This window comes from Mesoplodon mirus (assembly GCF_964341445.2).
Source record: "Mesoplodon mirus genome assembly, chromosome: 16".
NCBI classification, from domain to species: Eukaryota; Metazoa; Chordata; class Mammalia; order Artiodactyla; family Ziphiidae; genus Mesoplodon; species Mesoplodon mirus.
Window position 1 is genome coordinate 4,298,510 of NC_138992.1, and position 15,879 is coordinate 4,314,388.

At 50.3% G+C, this 15,879-nt stretch overlaps 1 protein-coding gene across 1 annotated transcript in view; it reads left to right on the forward strand.

Moving 5' to 3' along the window:
* Positions 1-15,879, forward strand: part of COL22A1 (collagen type XXII alpha 1 chain) — a gene marked incomplete at both ends in the record, with an annotated part of 243,681 nt that overhangs the window by 105,601 nt on the left and 122,201 nt on the right. Inside the window, 2 exons of the mRNA XM_082600940.1 lie at positions 62-115; positions 4,115-4,168. Coding sequence (XP_082457066.1) covers positions 62-115; positions 4,115-4,168 — 108 coding nt within the window. The remainder of the gene's footprint in view (positions 1-61; positions 116-4,114; positions 4,169-15,879) is intronic.

Below are 15,879 nucleotides of genomic sequence, written 5' to 3' on the forward strand. Positions count from 1 at the left end.
TGGTGGCCCGGGGCATAACGACGGGGAGTCATGGCTAATTCAGTTTGACTTGTGTTACCAGGGAGCCCCGGGACCACGAGGTCACCAGGGCCCTCCTGGGCCACCAGGCGCTCCGGTAAGTCATCCCTCCCCAGCCCGGGGTCCACACCTCTAGGTCTGGAAAATCATAGCCGTTCTCGCCTCTGAGCTCTGCGTTATTTCAGAAGCTCATCCCATCGCCCTGAGTGATAGGGGTTGTTGTCAGCATCTAGCACGGGAGGAAACTGGGCCTTGAAGACTGAAATCACTGGGCACGGATCATGCAGTCAGCAAGTGTGGAACTGGACTTGAAGCCCAGGCAGCCTGCCTTCAGGGCCCCCAGTCCCAAACATGCCAGGATTGGGGTTTCTGGTGTTCAGTCTGCTGTTTCAGTTTCCTTTCAGATAAAATGGAATAAAAACATTGGACACTTCAATGCCAGTTGAATCATTTCCAGTGCACATTTGCTTTTCGCATGTTTCTGATTAATACTGACTTTGCAGTGGTTTGGAACACTTCAGCCTTTGGTTTCTCCCTCTGTTAAGAATTTAATGATATGTAAATAACCATTTGGGAAGAGGCCATTCAAAGGGTCTCTGTGATCATTTTTGATGTGAGTTCAGATACTAAGGATAATTAATAAGAATACAGTACATTCCACAGGTCGGTGATGGGACCTTGCTCCTCCTGGTAACACGCTGTTGCTTCTTTCAAGTACCTGTTTTACTGAAGGAAATAAAACAACTCTTATCTTGAAATGTCCATAAATCAGATTTATAATAAATCAGATTTATAACTGGATTTATAATAAGGCCCATTCCTCATTAGGATAAATGTATATGTTTTTGCTGGGACAAAACTAGAAGAAACTTAGAAGATGTTTTTAACTCCAGTATAATTAGAACAATTTCATATCAAAGAGTTCAGGTCAGAAAAGCTCCCTTCTGTCTCTATAACCTTAGATACCTTGCTTAACCTTTCCAAGGCTTGGTTTCCAGAGCTCTCCACCATTGTTATAACTGTTGAGAGATTTAAAGTAGATAATGCAGGTAATGCAGTATGCTGTATGCTGTCTGTGCATATATGCACATATATTTCAGATCATAATCGGCAAGTACTGACCCTCTGTACTGTAGTATATTTTACATGCAGACATATGCACATTAAGTTTGCAAGGGTGAAGTAATTTTTCTACTTTTACCAATGAAGACATTGGTACAGAGATACTGAGTAGCTTGCACAAAGTTATACAGCTAAGAAGCAAAACTGAGCTTTGAACCCAGATCTGTCTGACAGACTGGTCCATGCTCTTTTCATTCCTGAGTGCACAATGCAGCAATATCTCCTCTGAGATGCACAAAGGAGAGAATTACTTAACTTAGTGGCTTCCACTAAGGGATAAGAAGCTAAGAGTGCTCAGCCCTGCTTAATTCATGAGGCAGCCTTCTTGATCTCTCACTCTGGGGTCTGGGATGTAATAATGGGCAGTCCTTCCCCCTCATGTAAACTCTGTTATGGTAACTGAGGGAGGGAGAGAAGGAAGAAACATCAAACACTTGTGGTCACGTACTTTATTTTATATCAATCGAAATATTAAGGCTGGAGATACAGGGATGAAAGCACGTGGACTGATCCATGTGAAAGGAGTGTGAAAAAGAAATAATTGTGAGTAAACACTTGCAATCTCTAGATGATTAATGAGAATTCTCTGCATGTGTCATTCCTGTGACCCATTGTATAGGACAAGGAGAGGGTCCTGAACCCTCAGCACTTGCAAACACCAGAATACCTCAACCCTGCAGCCCAGTGGAGCTGTCCAGGGTTCTGAAGAGGTCCTCTGGGCTAGATACTCTTGACAGAATGGGATTGAGTACAATGCATGGTGTTGGTGATGAAATTCCCTTGGAAGGAGTTCAGAAACCCAACAGCCTACCTAAAGACCTTGTGAAAAGTGGGGGGCAGTGATGAGAGATCAGGAATGTGAGGTTCTTAAGACCACAGCTAATATCTCTCCTGTCTCTAAATCCACGTTTATCACATGGTGGGAACGTAATACAGGCTTATGAAGGAGGGACCCCCATGACAGATATTCAAGAGGGACATCAGTGTGGGACCTGATTGCAGTCTGAGCTCATAAGGAGCAATGTGGCCGTGGAAGGCACTTGGGGTTAGGAGCCAGAGCATCTGGTTTCATATCCCAGTTCATCCACCAAGTAGCTTTGGGTTTTTGAACTCTACCCCTCTTATCCTCTTCTGCTTTCCTAAGTTGGAAATCATTGTCAGCGACATCATTTCCTACATAAATGTGCTGTGAGGGTTTAATGAGTTAATGCAGGAAGCACTGTTCCGTGAAGCCTTATTAAGCCCAATCCTGATATCAATTGTTATTTCTGTCTTTTTTGAATCCCCAGCAGCACGTAGCCCAGCACCTTCCTCAGAGCAGTTGCTCCCTAAATATTCTTTGGATTGAATTAGATCGAGAACCTTGGCTTCAGTGACTTCTGTTGAGAATGAAAAATTTTGAGTTTGTGTTTAGCAATCCCAGAAAGAGGAAAATGTATCCCATTCTCTAAATATAAACAGTGTGCATGCGGCATTCTCCATCCTTGTTGAGGAGGCTTGCATCTTTGATTCTTTCCTCAAGATGAAACAACTTCTGGTAGTTTTAGCAATGTTAGGTGGAGTGTAATGAAGAAGGGCCAGCTGGGCAGACCAAATGCGAGACATCTCTTGATGCTTAAAGAAAACTCACTTCTGCAGGGTCTTCCTTCCCTTGATGTGTGCCCCGAGCTCACTGCAGTAATCCTTGTGAGGAAGGGAGATTTAAACCTTTAATTACTACAGTCTGCACATTCATGTATTCATTTTTATGGTGTTATTAAGCGAAAAGACCTTAGACCTAAATACAATTCCATCACTTAATAGTTATGCAAAATGTGGCCGTAGTAGCTGTTTGCATGATAATCATATTATTGAAGGTGAGGAAACTGAAGCACAGAGAGGGAATTTCTGGCTCAAATTCACCCGTAAAGTTGGTGATAAGAGTCACAGAGCTGAAGTTTTCATTTTCCCATTCACATTTCATGCCGTATTCTAGGTGACCTCATTTTACATTTGGGTATAAAGCAGGGTGCTGTCAGGAGGTGCTTTGTCAGGGCTTTTGTACCCATTCTTCGTGTGGTCCTCACAGCCACTCGGTAGGAAAGTTTATTGTCCTCACGTTGGAGATGAGCTAACTGAGGTCCACAGATGCCCAGTGACTTGTCTGAGGTCAGGCAGCAGGTACCTAGTGAGGCGTTAGGGGCAGGATTTTACTTAGGTCAGCATGACCTCTTTCTGCACCAGTTGGCTTTTTGTTTTTTGTTTGTTTTGCTTTGTGGAAATTGCTCTTTCTCAGATGATTTCATTTATTTATCCAGACTGTCATTTTGCATATCGCAGTTGATGGAGAGTCAGATAACCCAAGCCAGTTCTTGCCGAACCAGCAAGATACAGGGGCAGAGGCACCAGGCTTAGAGCTAAAGACGCTTGGATTCCAGGCACCTCTGTTGTGTGCACTTTTTTTTTTATTTTTATTTTTTATTTTTTGCGGTATGCGGGCCTCTCACTGTTGTGGCCACTCCCGTTGCAGAGCACAGGCTCCGGACGCGCAGGCTCAGCGGCCATGGCTCACGGGCCCAGCCGCTCTGCGGCATGTGGGATCTTCCCAGACCGGGGCACGAACCCGTATCCCCTGCATCGGCAGGCGGACTCTCAACCACTGCGCCACCAGGGAAGCCCTTGTGTGCACTTTTTACAAAGCACTGATGCGAGGCCTGTGGTCCTTATTGTACTCACCTTTAAAGTGTGAATGATGGTGCCTACAGCTTGGTTGTTAATCACACTTAATTACATCAGATAGGTGCACGTATTTTAAGTGTAGATTTGAGGGAATAGGATGTTTTTTTCCCTTCTAACCTCCCAGTTTCCCCACTGGAATGGGATGGTATTGTCCTATCCAATGAGAGTGACAGGGCGAAGTATATCCTGTGGTCTTTACTCAGTATTTACCATGGTCTATCTCTCTTGTTTTTTCCCCTTTCTCCTCCTTCTAAAGGGTCTGATGGGTCCCGAAGGCAAGGATGGACCTCCTGGTTTGCAAGGTCTCCGAGTAAGTAAACTGTCTTTCCTTTCTGGTGCCCCAACTCAGCCACACTGCCCCCACCCCCCATTTTAGCTGCTCAGACAGAGGAGATGACCCCAGTCTTGGGAGCTTGGGATGAATATTGGAAGCAGATTGAAGGGTTAGATTGAGTTCATCAACAATGGTTGAGGATGGGCTATGTGTTCAGCCTTGAGCTGGGTCCTGGGTCATCTCATGCAGATGAGTCTGTGGTCTGCCATGAGTCCTGTATATAGAAACTCACATCACTGTGTGATCAGAGCCCCAGAAGGATGCCCAGTACTGAGAGAACACAGGGAAGGGGCAACTGACCCAACCTGGGGGCCAGCCAGGGCTTCTTGAAAGTGGTAATGTTTGAGCTAAGTCTTAAGGAAAGAATAAGAAAAAATAGCAGTGGAAGAATAGAGGTCTGCCCGTAGGCTGTTAGCTACTCCAGTCTAAACATCTACCTTATTTTTGAATACCATATCATCATTTCTTATGGTATTTCATTTCATTTAGCCCTTGTCTTTTTATCCAAACGATGCACAACTTATGGGTTTGAATCCACCAGTGAGCACAGCTCCTGACACTGTGTTTTAAGGTAGAGGGTGTGGCATCTCTCTCCTCAGTGCCCTCATGGCAAACTGGGACTGACCTCAACTCTGTGCTCAGTTCCCGGCAGGTGCCTGGCACAGAGTAAGGGCTCAACTCACATTTCCTGACCTCGAGCCCTTAAGCTTGTAACATATTTTTTTAGTTTGTTTTATTCACATATAGTTGATTTACAACGTTAATTTTTGCTCTGCAACAAAGTGATTCAGTTATCCATGTATATACATTCTTTTTCATTTTCTTGTCCATTATGGTTTATCACAGGATACTGAATATAATTCCCTGTGCTCTACAGTAGGACCTTGTTGTTGTCCACTCTATATATACTAGTTTGTATCTGTTAACCCCAAACCCCCACTTCATCCCCCCCACCGCCCTCATCCCCCTTGGCCACCACAAGTCTGTTCTTTATGTCTGTGGGTCTGTTTTGTAGATAAGTTCATTTGTGTCATATTTTATTTTATTTATTTTTTTATGAATTTTATTTATTTATTTATTTATTTTTGGCTGCATTGGGTCTTCGTTGCTGTGCACGGGCTTTCTCTAGTCGCAGCAAGCGGGGGCTACTCTTTGTTGCAGTGCGCGGGCTTCTCATTGCAGTGGCTTCTCCTTGCGGAGCACCGGCTCTAGGCGCGCGGGCTTCAGTAGTTGTGGGACGTGGGCTCAGTAGTTGTGGCTCACGGGCTCTAGAGTGCAGGCTCAGCAGTTGTGGCGCACAGGCCTAGCTGCTCCACGGCATGTGGGATCCTCGCGGACCAGGGCTCGAACCCATGTCCCCTGCATCGGCAGGCGGATTCTTAACCACTGCGCCACCAGGGAAGCCCCTTGTGTCATATTTTAGATTCCACATATAAGTGCTATCCTATGATATTTGTACTTCTCTTTCTGACTCACTTCACTTAGTATGATAATCTCTAGGTCCATCCAGGTTGCTGCAAATGGCATTATTTCACTCTTTTTTATGGCTGTGTAATATTCCGTTGTATGTATACACCACGTCTTCTTTATCCATTTGTCTGTCGATGGAGATTTAGGTTGTTTCCATGTCTTGGCTATTGTGAATAGTGAAGCTTGTAGCATCTTTCACTGGTTCACTTAAGAAGACAGCTCCAGGGCACAAGCATCCAGAGACCGTGAGGCAGCCCCTGGTGGTAGTGAGCTCATTGCCCTTGGAGGTTTTAGTTCAGAGTCCGGGTGACCTGACAGATGGGTGGAAATGAGGGTCCTGGCATCTGGCAGAGGCTGCCGCAGTCCCGTGTATGGCTTCACATATGGCCTGGAGATTCCGTAGCTCAGTGAAGTGGATGGTGTCACAGATTTGCTGGGATTCACTCTGTCTAAGGTGGTTGGGCCCACTGATCACACTGTACATCCTCAGTTCTGAAGTGGGCTGACCTGTTTCTGTGACCCAGCACAGACTCCAACCTGTCCTTACCCACCAGTGAACTTCCTCTTGTGGTTTCCAAGCACCTCCGCATCCTATAACAATCTTGAAATCTCAAGATTCTAAGAGGAGCTTATTGTGAAGGCTAGCTCTGAAGCATGGTAGGGTGTCATGAAGGTAGGGCGGGTGGGAGAAGTCACTTATCCTACTAGAAGACCTTGGATATGTCACCTCCCACTCAACATCACCAGCCCTGGCCTCAGTTTCACTGTCAGTCAGATGGGTCAAAGCTGGGTTGCCTTTGCCTCTGTATGGAGTGAGCATCCTGGACTTTGCAGCAAGATGCACCTGGGTTTGAAGCTCAGCTCTACTGCTCAGCAGCTGTGTAACCCTTTAAGACACCCAACCTCTCTGAGCCTGTTTACTTTGTTATGGTGGGAAGGCAACCCAGCCGGCTGAGTTGTTGTGAGAAAAAGTGCCCAGCGTGGGGCCCTTTGTGGGCAGCAGGATGTGGCAGCTGTCACGGCGCTCGTTCTCCTGACACACTCATGCACAGTCTTAGGAGGAAACAGCAGTCCTGTGCCTTATGTGACTGACGTTTAGATGACCCTTATCTCATCTTGCATTGAAATGCTCCAAGTATTACTTTTCCTAATACAGTGTTAGACGGTGAGTGGAACTCTTGATGCAAGGATGACTGCAAAGGTTTTTGTTTTTGTTTTTGAATCTATCTCTTTATTTAATTGGCTCTTATTAAGGGGAGAGGGGACAAATCTTGCCTGGAGCTTGCTTGTCTAGGCCCACGCTTCCTTGGCCATGACTTCTTGGCACCCCAGAAAGTGTTCATGTGTTGCCCAGGGACAGTTGTTGTCCTTCCCAGAAACACCTCTAACCCCTAAGAGTAATAATTCCAGCCACCCGTGCAGCGGGGGCAGGGGCCTGGTACAAACCTAACACTGGCCAGGGGCCTTGGGGATTGGACGCGTGCCCCAAGAGTGGAGATTTGAGGAGTAAAAGAGGGGGACCCAGAGAAGCAGTCAGGGTAGGACTGGGGTAGGGGTGCACATACTGAGTCGCTGAGCTCCATCCAAGTACCAGGCCTCCTGACCGTGCTGGGGAAGGGCTGCCGTCCCTCTGTCCACGGGCGAACAGCAGGCTCAGCCACCAGTGCCTCTCCGGGACGCACACACAGGACCGTGTGTCTCTAGGGCCTTCTTCTTCTTTCCTCCCTTCTTCCCTTCCACTCATCAGTCAGCCAACAAAGCCCGTGAGTGCCCTGACAGAGCACAGGTGCTGTGCTAAATGCTCTGGGATCCCTGAAGAGATTTATGGTCTCCACCACCGGGAGCTCACAGCCTGTGGGACTTGAGACACATGAACAGTGAAGCCAGATGCCTCCATGGGGACCAATAAAGACTGTAAGTGTAGAGAGGACACAGGGAGCTCCGTGGAGAGAGGCCATGGGGCTGGGAACAGGGAGCGTGGTATTTGAGCAGCCTTGCAGGGGTGCGCGGATTTCAGCAGGAGCAGACGGGGACACTGAGGAGAGTAATTCAGACACGGGGAGTCCCTCCCCCCGCCTGAGAGGACGTCCTGCCTCTGGACACTTGCTCATGTCCATCTGCTTTTGTCCGGGCTCCCTGGTCTCCAGCTGGGAAGCGCGTCTGTAAGTAAAAGGGCCACGGATGTGGCTTTTACTTCAGCCTCTGCCAGCATCCTACGAGGACCCTGGACTGATTTCTCTTCCTTTTCTGTCTCTCTTGTCCTTTCCCGTCTCTGCTGTTTCTCTTCTCCTACAGCCCTTCTCCCAGCCCTGCATCTGCTTCACTCCCTTTGCCTTCCTTCCACAAATTCATTCATTCAGCAAACATGTCTTCATCATTTACTGGGTGATGGGCATCGTTCTAGGCAAGAGGGATCCTTCAGTGAGAAGAATACAGATCCCTGCCTTCAAGATGCTTACATTCTGGTAGGCAAGGAAAAGACTCATATGAATTAGCATTTAACTAAACAATTGTGGAAGAGCCACGGAGAAAGTCCTGTTTGGGCGGCTCTCAGGAGGTGAGGGAGTTGGCTGTACGGGTAGCTGAGGGGAGGGCAGAGCAGGCAGAGGAAACAGCCAGAGCTAAGGCCCTGGGGCAGGCGGCTGCTTGTGTGTCAGCACAGAGGCCTATGTGGCCAGAGCGAGCTGGGGCCCAGCATGGAGGAGGCGAAGTCCTAAAACTGGGAGCAGGTTCACGTCAGGCCTCGTGGGCCATTGTGAGGGTCTTGGCTTTTACCGTGAGCGACGTGGGGCTGTTGAGTGTGTTCAAAAATGTTTTATTATGAAAAAAATGAAACATATACAAAAATAGAAAGAAAAGTGAAGTAACCCCCTTACCCCCCAAGCCCATTGCAGCGCTTGCCGAGGCACTGGCCAGTGGGTTTCACACCCTCACCCACCAGCACCCACTGCTGGGTGAGTTTGAAGCAATTTCAAACAGCATCACGTTGCATCTCTAAGTATTTCAGCACGTGCGTAAAAGAAACAAAACCTTAATACTGTCATCCCACCTAAATCTATGAAAAAGCTTCTTCACGTATTCAGTTTGGGTTCACCGTTTCCTGGACTGTCTCATACATTTCTGGTTGCAATTTGTTCATTCAGGATTTGGGGTGCAGACGTGGCGTGGCCCAGGTTACATTCTAAACGCATCCATCTGGCCACCGTGCTGAGAACAGACTGCAGCAGGAGGAGAGCGATTAGGGAGGGGATGATGGCAGTGACCCAGAGAGAAAGGGAAAAGGGCGTGGCCCTGATGGGGGTGGGGGTGTGGGCGTGGCTGGGAGGAGCGCCTGTCCTGGGCTAGGTGGTCTGCCAGGCAGGGGGGCCGCTGAAGCAGAGGCAGAGCCCTTGGCTTGAGAGACCCCGTGTCTAGCAGAGGAGCCTGAGCCCAGAGGCACAAGGCGGGGTGGTGAGGGTGCTAACAGAGGGTGTGCCGGGGCCCACAGGAGGGCTCCTCTGTGTCCCGCCTCCTCCAGCGGATGGGGCACGATGGCCAAGCGTGTCCCTGGGGACCCCGTCCCTCCAGTGTCATTGGTGATCTCCTGACAGGAGCTGCTCCATCCCGGGGGTGTTGCTCCTGCAACACCTTTACTGCGGACAGACGACAGAGACAAACGGTGATGTTGGCGTGGGCTGGGGGGCAGCTTCCTGTTCAGTCAGCCTGTGGCTGAGTCAGGAAGGCCTGAGACAGCATGATGACTGATTCAAAACAGCATCCCTCTCCCTCCCACACGGTGACCTGCGTCTCCTGCTTCAATTGAAACGTCACTCTGAGAGCTGCTGATGTCAGCACTCAGGCTGTGACAAGAGAAGAGACGAGACAGTGACAAGCCACAGGGACCTGGGAATTGAGATACTGAGACTAAAACACGGGGTGGGGAAAGGGATCCGGGCCCTTTATTTTAGAGATTAGCAACCGGCAGACAGTGTAATCTGTGGCGAGGTGAATGCATTCATTTTGGACAAAGCTGGTATTTTTCCACAATGACATAGTGAAAGGGGAGGGTCAGGAGCCAGGCACCCTCTTCCCCATCCCCATCCCCACCCCCACCCCACCCGCACCCCCATCCCCACCCCCACCCCACCCGCACCCCCATCCCCACCCCCTTCCCATCCCCACCCCCATCCCCACCCCATCCCCACCCCCTTCCCCATCCCCCACCCCCATCCCCACCCCCTTCCCCTCCCCCTTCCCCATCCCCACCCCCTTCCCCATCCCCATCCCCATTCCCACCCCCACCCCCATCCCCATTCCCACCCCCACCCCCATCACCACCCACAGCCCCACCCCCACCCCCAGCCCCACCCCCTTCCCCCATCCCCCACCCCCTTCCCCACCCCCACCCCCATCCCCACCCCACCCCCATCCCATCCCCATTCCCACCCCCACCCCCATCCCCATTCCACCCCCACCCCCATCACCACCCACAGCCCCACCCCCACCCCCATCCCCACCCCCTTCCCCATCCCCACCCCTTCCCCACCCCACCCCCATCCCCACCCCCACCCCCATCCCCAATCCCCATTCCCACCCCACCCCCATCCCCATTCCCACCCCCACCCCCATCACCACCCACAGCCCCACCCCCACCCCCAGCCCCCACCCCACCCCCACCCCCACCCCCACCCCATCACCACCCCAGCCCCAGCCCCAGCCCATCCCCATCCCCACCCCCATCCCCACCCCCTTCCCCATCCCCACCCCCTTCCCCACCCCCACCCCCATCCCCACCCCCACCCCCATCCCCATCCCCATTCCCACCCCCACCCCCATCCCCATTCCCACCCCCACCCCCATCACCACCCACAGCCCCACCCCCACCCCCAGCCCCACCCCACCCCCACCCCCACCCCCACCCCATCACCACCCCCACCCCCATCCCCACCCCAGCCCCACCCCCACCCCCAGCCCCACCCCCTTCCCCATCCCCACCCCCTTCCCATCCCCACCCCCATCCCCACCCCATCCCCACCCCCTTCCCCATCCCCAACCCCTTCCCCATCCCCACCCCCTTCCCCACCCCCACCCCCATCCCCATCCCCATTCCCACCCCCACCCCCATCACCACCCACAACCCCACCCCCACCCCCAGCCCCAGCCCCACCCCACCCCCTTCCCCATCCCCATCCCCATCCCCACCCCCATCCCCATCCCCACCCCCATCCCCACCCCCTTCCCCACCCCCACCCCCATCCCCACCCCCTTCCCCATCCCCACCCCCTTCCCCACCCCCACCCCCATCCCCACCCCCACCCCCATCCCCATCCCCATTCCCACCCCCACCCCCATCCCCATTCCCACCCCCACCCCCATCACCACCCACAGCCCCACCCCCACCCCCAGCCCCACCCCACCCCCACCCCCACCCCCACCCCATCACCACCCCCAGCCCCAGCCCCACCCCATCCCCACCCCATTCCCACCCCCACCCCCATCCCCTTCCCCATCCCCACCCCCATCCCCACCCCCATCCCCACCCCCATCCCCACCCCCACCCCCATCCCCACCCACAGCCCCACCCCCACCCCCAGCCCCACCCCACCCCCACCCCCACCCCCACCCCATCCCCAGCCCCAGCCCCAGCCCCAGCCCATCCCCATCCCCACCCCCTCCCCCTTTCCCATCTTGCAGAGCCCATAGCCCTGGGAGATGGTTGCTGCCCCCTGAGGGGTGTTAGGCACTCATTGCCCCACTGCTTCCTGCCTTAGGTGGAGTTAGAGAAGGTACTCGAGCCTCCCTGAGGTCCAGACCTCCTCCTGCTTGTCTGAGCAGGGCGTTGGGCTCTGCGAGTGCTGTCTCTCGGCTGGGGCAGGCACTGCTACAAGTACATCTGGACTTGAACGATCCAAAGCAGGACCAGCCTGGCTCCAGGCTACTGAGGCGCTTGGACACTCAAAAGCTTGCGCGAGGTTGATTTAAAAAAAAAAAAAAAGCAAAACTCTTACGCCCTAATCATCCACCCCAAAATAGACGTCCTGTCACTCTCACACCAGCCTATTTTAATTTTCTGTAGAGGACTTATGTTTTTCCTATTTGAGAATTTGTTTATTTTTGTTACCTCCACTAAAACGTAAGTCTGTGAGAACATTATTTTTGTATTTGCAGCACTTAGAGGAGTGCCTCACATTTATAAAAACACATGTTTTTATACATGCATTAAAGTAAATATGAAAATATATATAAGCATATAAAATATGCATAAATGTATGTCATTCATGAGCTTCAGATACAATTAGGGTGCAAGAGTGACTGGACCACACCTGAGTGCTGCTCTCTGGGGGCTGACACACTTGGGTGCTGTGGGGAGAACAGGACCCAGGACTGGACATCTGGCCACCTGGGTTCTGACCTTTGACAGAGAATGTCCAACTTGTCTTTTTAACGTTTTCACCACCTTTACCCATTTCATCCACCTCCTACCCATGTCTCCTCTGTCAACCACCAATCTGTTCGCTCTACCTGTGAGTTGTTTTTTTTAGATCCCATATCATAAATGAGATTATACGGTACGTGTCTTTCTCTGTCTGACGTATTGCACTTAGCGCGATGCCTTCGAGGCTTATCCTTGTTGCATATGGCACAGTTTCCTTCTTTTTATGGCTGTCTACTGTTCTCTTGTATGTGTACCACTATTTCTTTATCCATTGTTGCATCCCGGGGCACATAGGGGCCTTCCATGGCTTGGCTATTGTAAATAATGCTGCAGTGAATATGGGGGTGCATGTGTCTTTTCAAGGTGGTGTTTTCATTTTCCTTGGGCAAATCCCCAGCATTGGGGTTGCTGGATCATGTGATAGTTCCTTTTTTTTTTTTTTTGACCAAGCTCCATACTGTTCTCCATTGTGGCTGCACTAATTTACATTCCCCCCAACAGTGCACAGGGCTTCCCTCTTCTCCACACCCTCTCCAGCACTTGTTATTCCTTGTCTTCTGGTAATAGCCACTCTAACACGTGTGAGGTTACATCTAATTGTGGTGTGGTTTTTTGGGGGTTTTTTGGGTTTTTTTTTTTGCGGTACGCAGGCCTCTCACTGCTGTGGCCTCTCCCGTTGCGGACCACAGGGTCCGGACGCGCAGGCTCAGTGGCCATGGCTCACGGGCCCAGCCGCTCCGCGGCATGTGGGATCTTCCCAGACCGGGGCATGAACCCGTGTCCCCTGCATCGGCAGGCGGACTCTCAACCAGTGCGCCACCAGCGAAGCCCTAATTGTGGTTTTGATTTGCATCTCCCTGATGATTAGGGATATTGAGCACCTCTTCATGTACCTGTTGGTCCTCTGGACGTCTAGAATGCTCAGTTTTAAAGAAGAAAACTTGGTTTCTTTTGTACCTTTACTTTTACTTGGCCTTTATCTTGCTCTGTGGTCCTAGGTCCTACTCACACCTAAAATAGCCTAGATATCTTCTTTCCTCTCTGGACAAAAAGGAGGGGAAAAAAAGTTTTGCTTAAGAGAATTCCATGTTGTCAGACATTTAAACAATGTAAAATTTGGAATGTTTAAGCTAGAGAATCATCATGGTGGAAGGAATCTCTGAGAGCGACAGTGAGAAATTTAATGTCCAGAAATATTAAATGACCGAACTGCTCAAGGTTGCTCAGGGCTTTGTCACTGCCCCTCCCACAAGCCGGGGGCAGCCTCTTTGGTTCCTTTGATCATTTTCTTAATATCTTCTGCCTTCTCTTCTCTCTTATCAAGACGTGAGAACCGAGGAAGTGACACCATGAAATATGACGCTCCGCTTCTTCCTAGAGGTGGAGTGACCACCAAGTGTCTCTTGGTGGGCCCGACTGTGTCAGTTGCTTTAAAAACATATGTTAAGGGCTTCCCTGGTGGCGCAGTGATTGAGAGTCCTCCTGCCGATGCAGGGGACACGGGTTTGTGCCCCGGTCCGGGAATATCCCACATGCTGCGGAGCGGCTGGGCCCGTGAGCCATGGCCGCTGAGCCTGCGCGTCCAGAGCCTGTGCTCCGCAACAGGAGAGGCCACAACAGTGAGAGGCCCATGTACCAAAAAAAAAAATCATGTTCAAAACAGAACCTCTACACGTGTAGAACTAATATAAGGTAGGAAGGAAATTATATTGGTTGAATTGTCATTGCATAGCAGGCACTTAGGTTTTTTCTTTTTTTTTTTTTTTTTGCACACATGTTTCTCACTTAGTTCTCACAAGGATCCTATGAAGTCTGGCAGTTTTAATCCCATTCTGCAAATGAGGAAACCAAGACTTGAAGATTTAAATCAGATTATCCAGCATCACACAGATTATAAATGGTGAGGCAGGGATTAGAACTCAGGTTGTCCTGGCTCCAAACTTTTCCTGTTTTTGCTTTAGAATGGTGTGTGTGTGTCCACTTACACACCAGAATTCTAAACTGGACACTAGCAGTCCTTTCAGCGGAAGCCTTGGAGAGATCTAGGACCCCTTATAACTGCCAGTGCCTGTTCTGAAGGATGCCCTGAACACCTGTCAGTTTAATCTCTGGCTTCTGCCCTTGGAGCTGAGGGTCTTACATGGCTGCAAGCGATCAGGCCCATCAGCCCTGATTTCTAGTAGATTTGAGAGCGAGAAACACTAGCGGTCTTTTGTAAGTGGCAACCTGGGTTGAATTTGTTTTACTTTTCAATTTGTAAAGCCTTTTTTCTTGCCTTTCTCTGCTCTACCAGATGGTAATGGCATCATTTGGATCGCAGGCCACTGTTGGATTCCTTTCGTGGCGTGGAGCCAGGTTTATTTCAGGACCCTCTAGGTTTTCTCTGAGCACCTGGTTTCAGCTCTAACTGGTAGAAGATAATCACGTTTGACATTTGGAGGCATGGAGAACAGGGACTGAGCAAAAAGCCCATACGGCTCATATTGGAACCACTTGCGCAAGCAATCCTTTCATCGGATCATGGCCCCTCACATGGCTGTGTTAACTCGTCCTGGCTGGGAAGCAATTGCTCTTTTGAATTCATAGGCTTCCCTCTTCTCCACAGACAGACAGGCAGCCTCAGAAATATTGGTCTTGCTCAGCATCCTGGCATCCAGAATGGCTTGAAAAATCTGCCCTCGTGATAAATTACAAACATTTATCCAGACGTTGTGTTGGGTAGCAATTTAAAAGGGAAGAAAAGGAAAATGACAAGGAACAGGCTTATTGTTAATAAACAGTTCTTTATTGCTGCAGAACGTGGCGCTGGCCAGCACATCTCAAATCCCCACACCCAAGTATAGGTGCAAAATGCAGAGGGTACATAGCTGCCGCTATATCCACCGGTAACCTTACCGTCACCACCATTACCATCAGCACCACCATCAACTCCACCGTCACCCCCACCAGCGCCTGCACCATCACCACAGTAATCACCGCCATCAACACATCAACGCCTCCACCATCACTCTCACCTCCACCGCCACCATTACCTCTACCACCTCCGCCATCAGCACCGTCACCACTGCGTGTTTCTTAACGTCAGATCCTGTGCTAAGCACTTTGTGGACATTATATCTTATTTAATCTCCATGGCACTGCTGGGAGGTAGTGGTTTTGAAACCAACTCTGCTTGACATGTGTTCTCTCACCCACACCGGGGACTCAGAAGAGCCAGAATTCTGCTATTACCCTTTCTTCTTCATCAGAGCCTCCATCATCTTCCTTCTCATTCTCATAACTATCTATTACATTTGCATGATGCTTTGTTATGCTTTTTAAATCACTTCCTCAAATATTGAATTATTTCTTCTGCTACTGTCTTTTCAGATAATTACAATGATTATAATTTTCCACATGAGGAAACTAAGATTCAGCAAGTTTTAAATGGCTTGCCCGTCCTCATCTACCTCAGATTTAGAACTCTTTTTCTTATAATATTGTAGAGGAAAGGGGCTGGGAAAAGAACAGAGAGAATCCCTTTGATCACAATGAGTGACCAAGTCCTTGCAACTACTTACTTAGAGCTTTATGCCCCATCCCTGGCGATTCTAACTCATGAGCTGTTGGGTGACACCAGGGAATGTGTCTCAAATATGTTTTTGCCCTATTTTGCCATTATTTCTCATCATTGCTGGGACTTCATGGAGGAAGTGGCACTGGACTGGGCTAGGACTTTGACAAGTTGAGATGGAGCATGCGTCCTACAGACAGGTGGCTTGGTGGGCCAAGTTCCAGAGGCCAGGAGTCCTTGGGGTCTTTG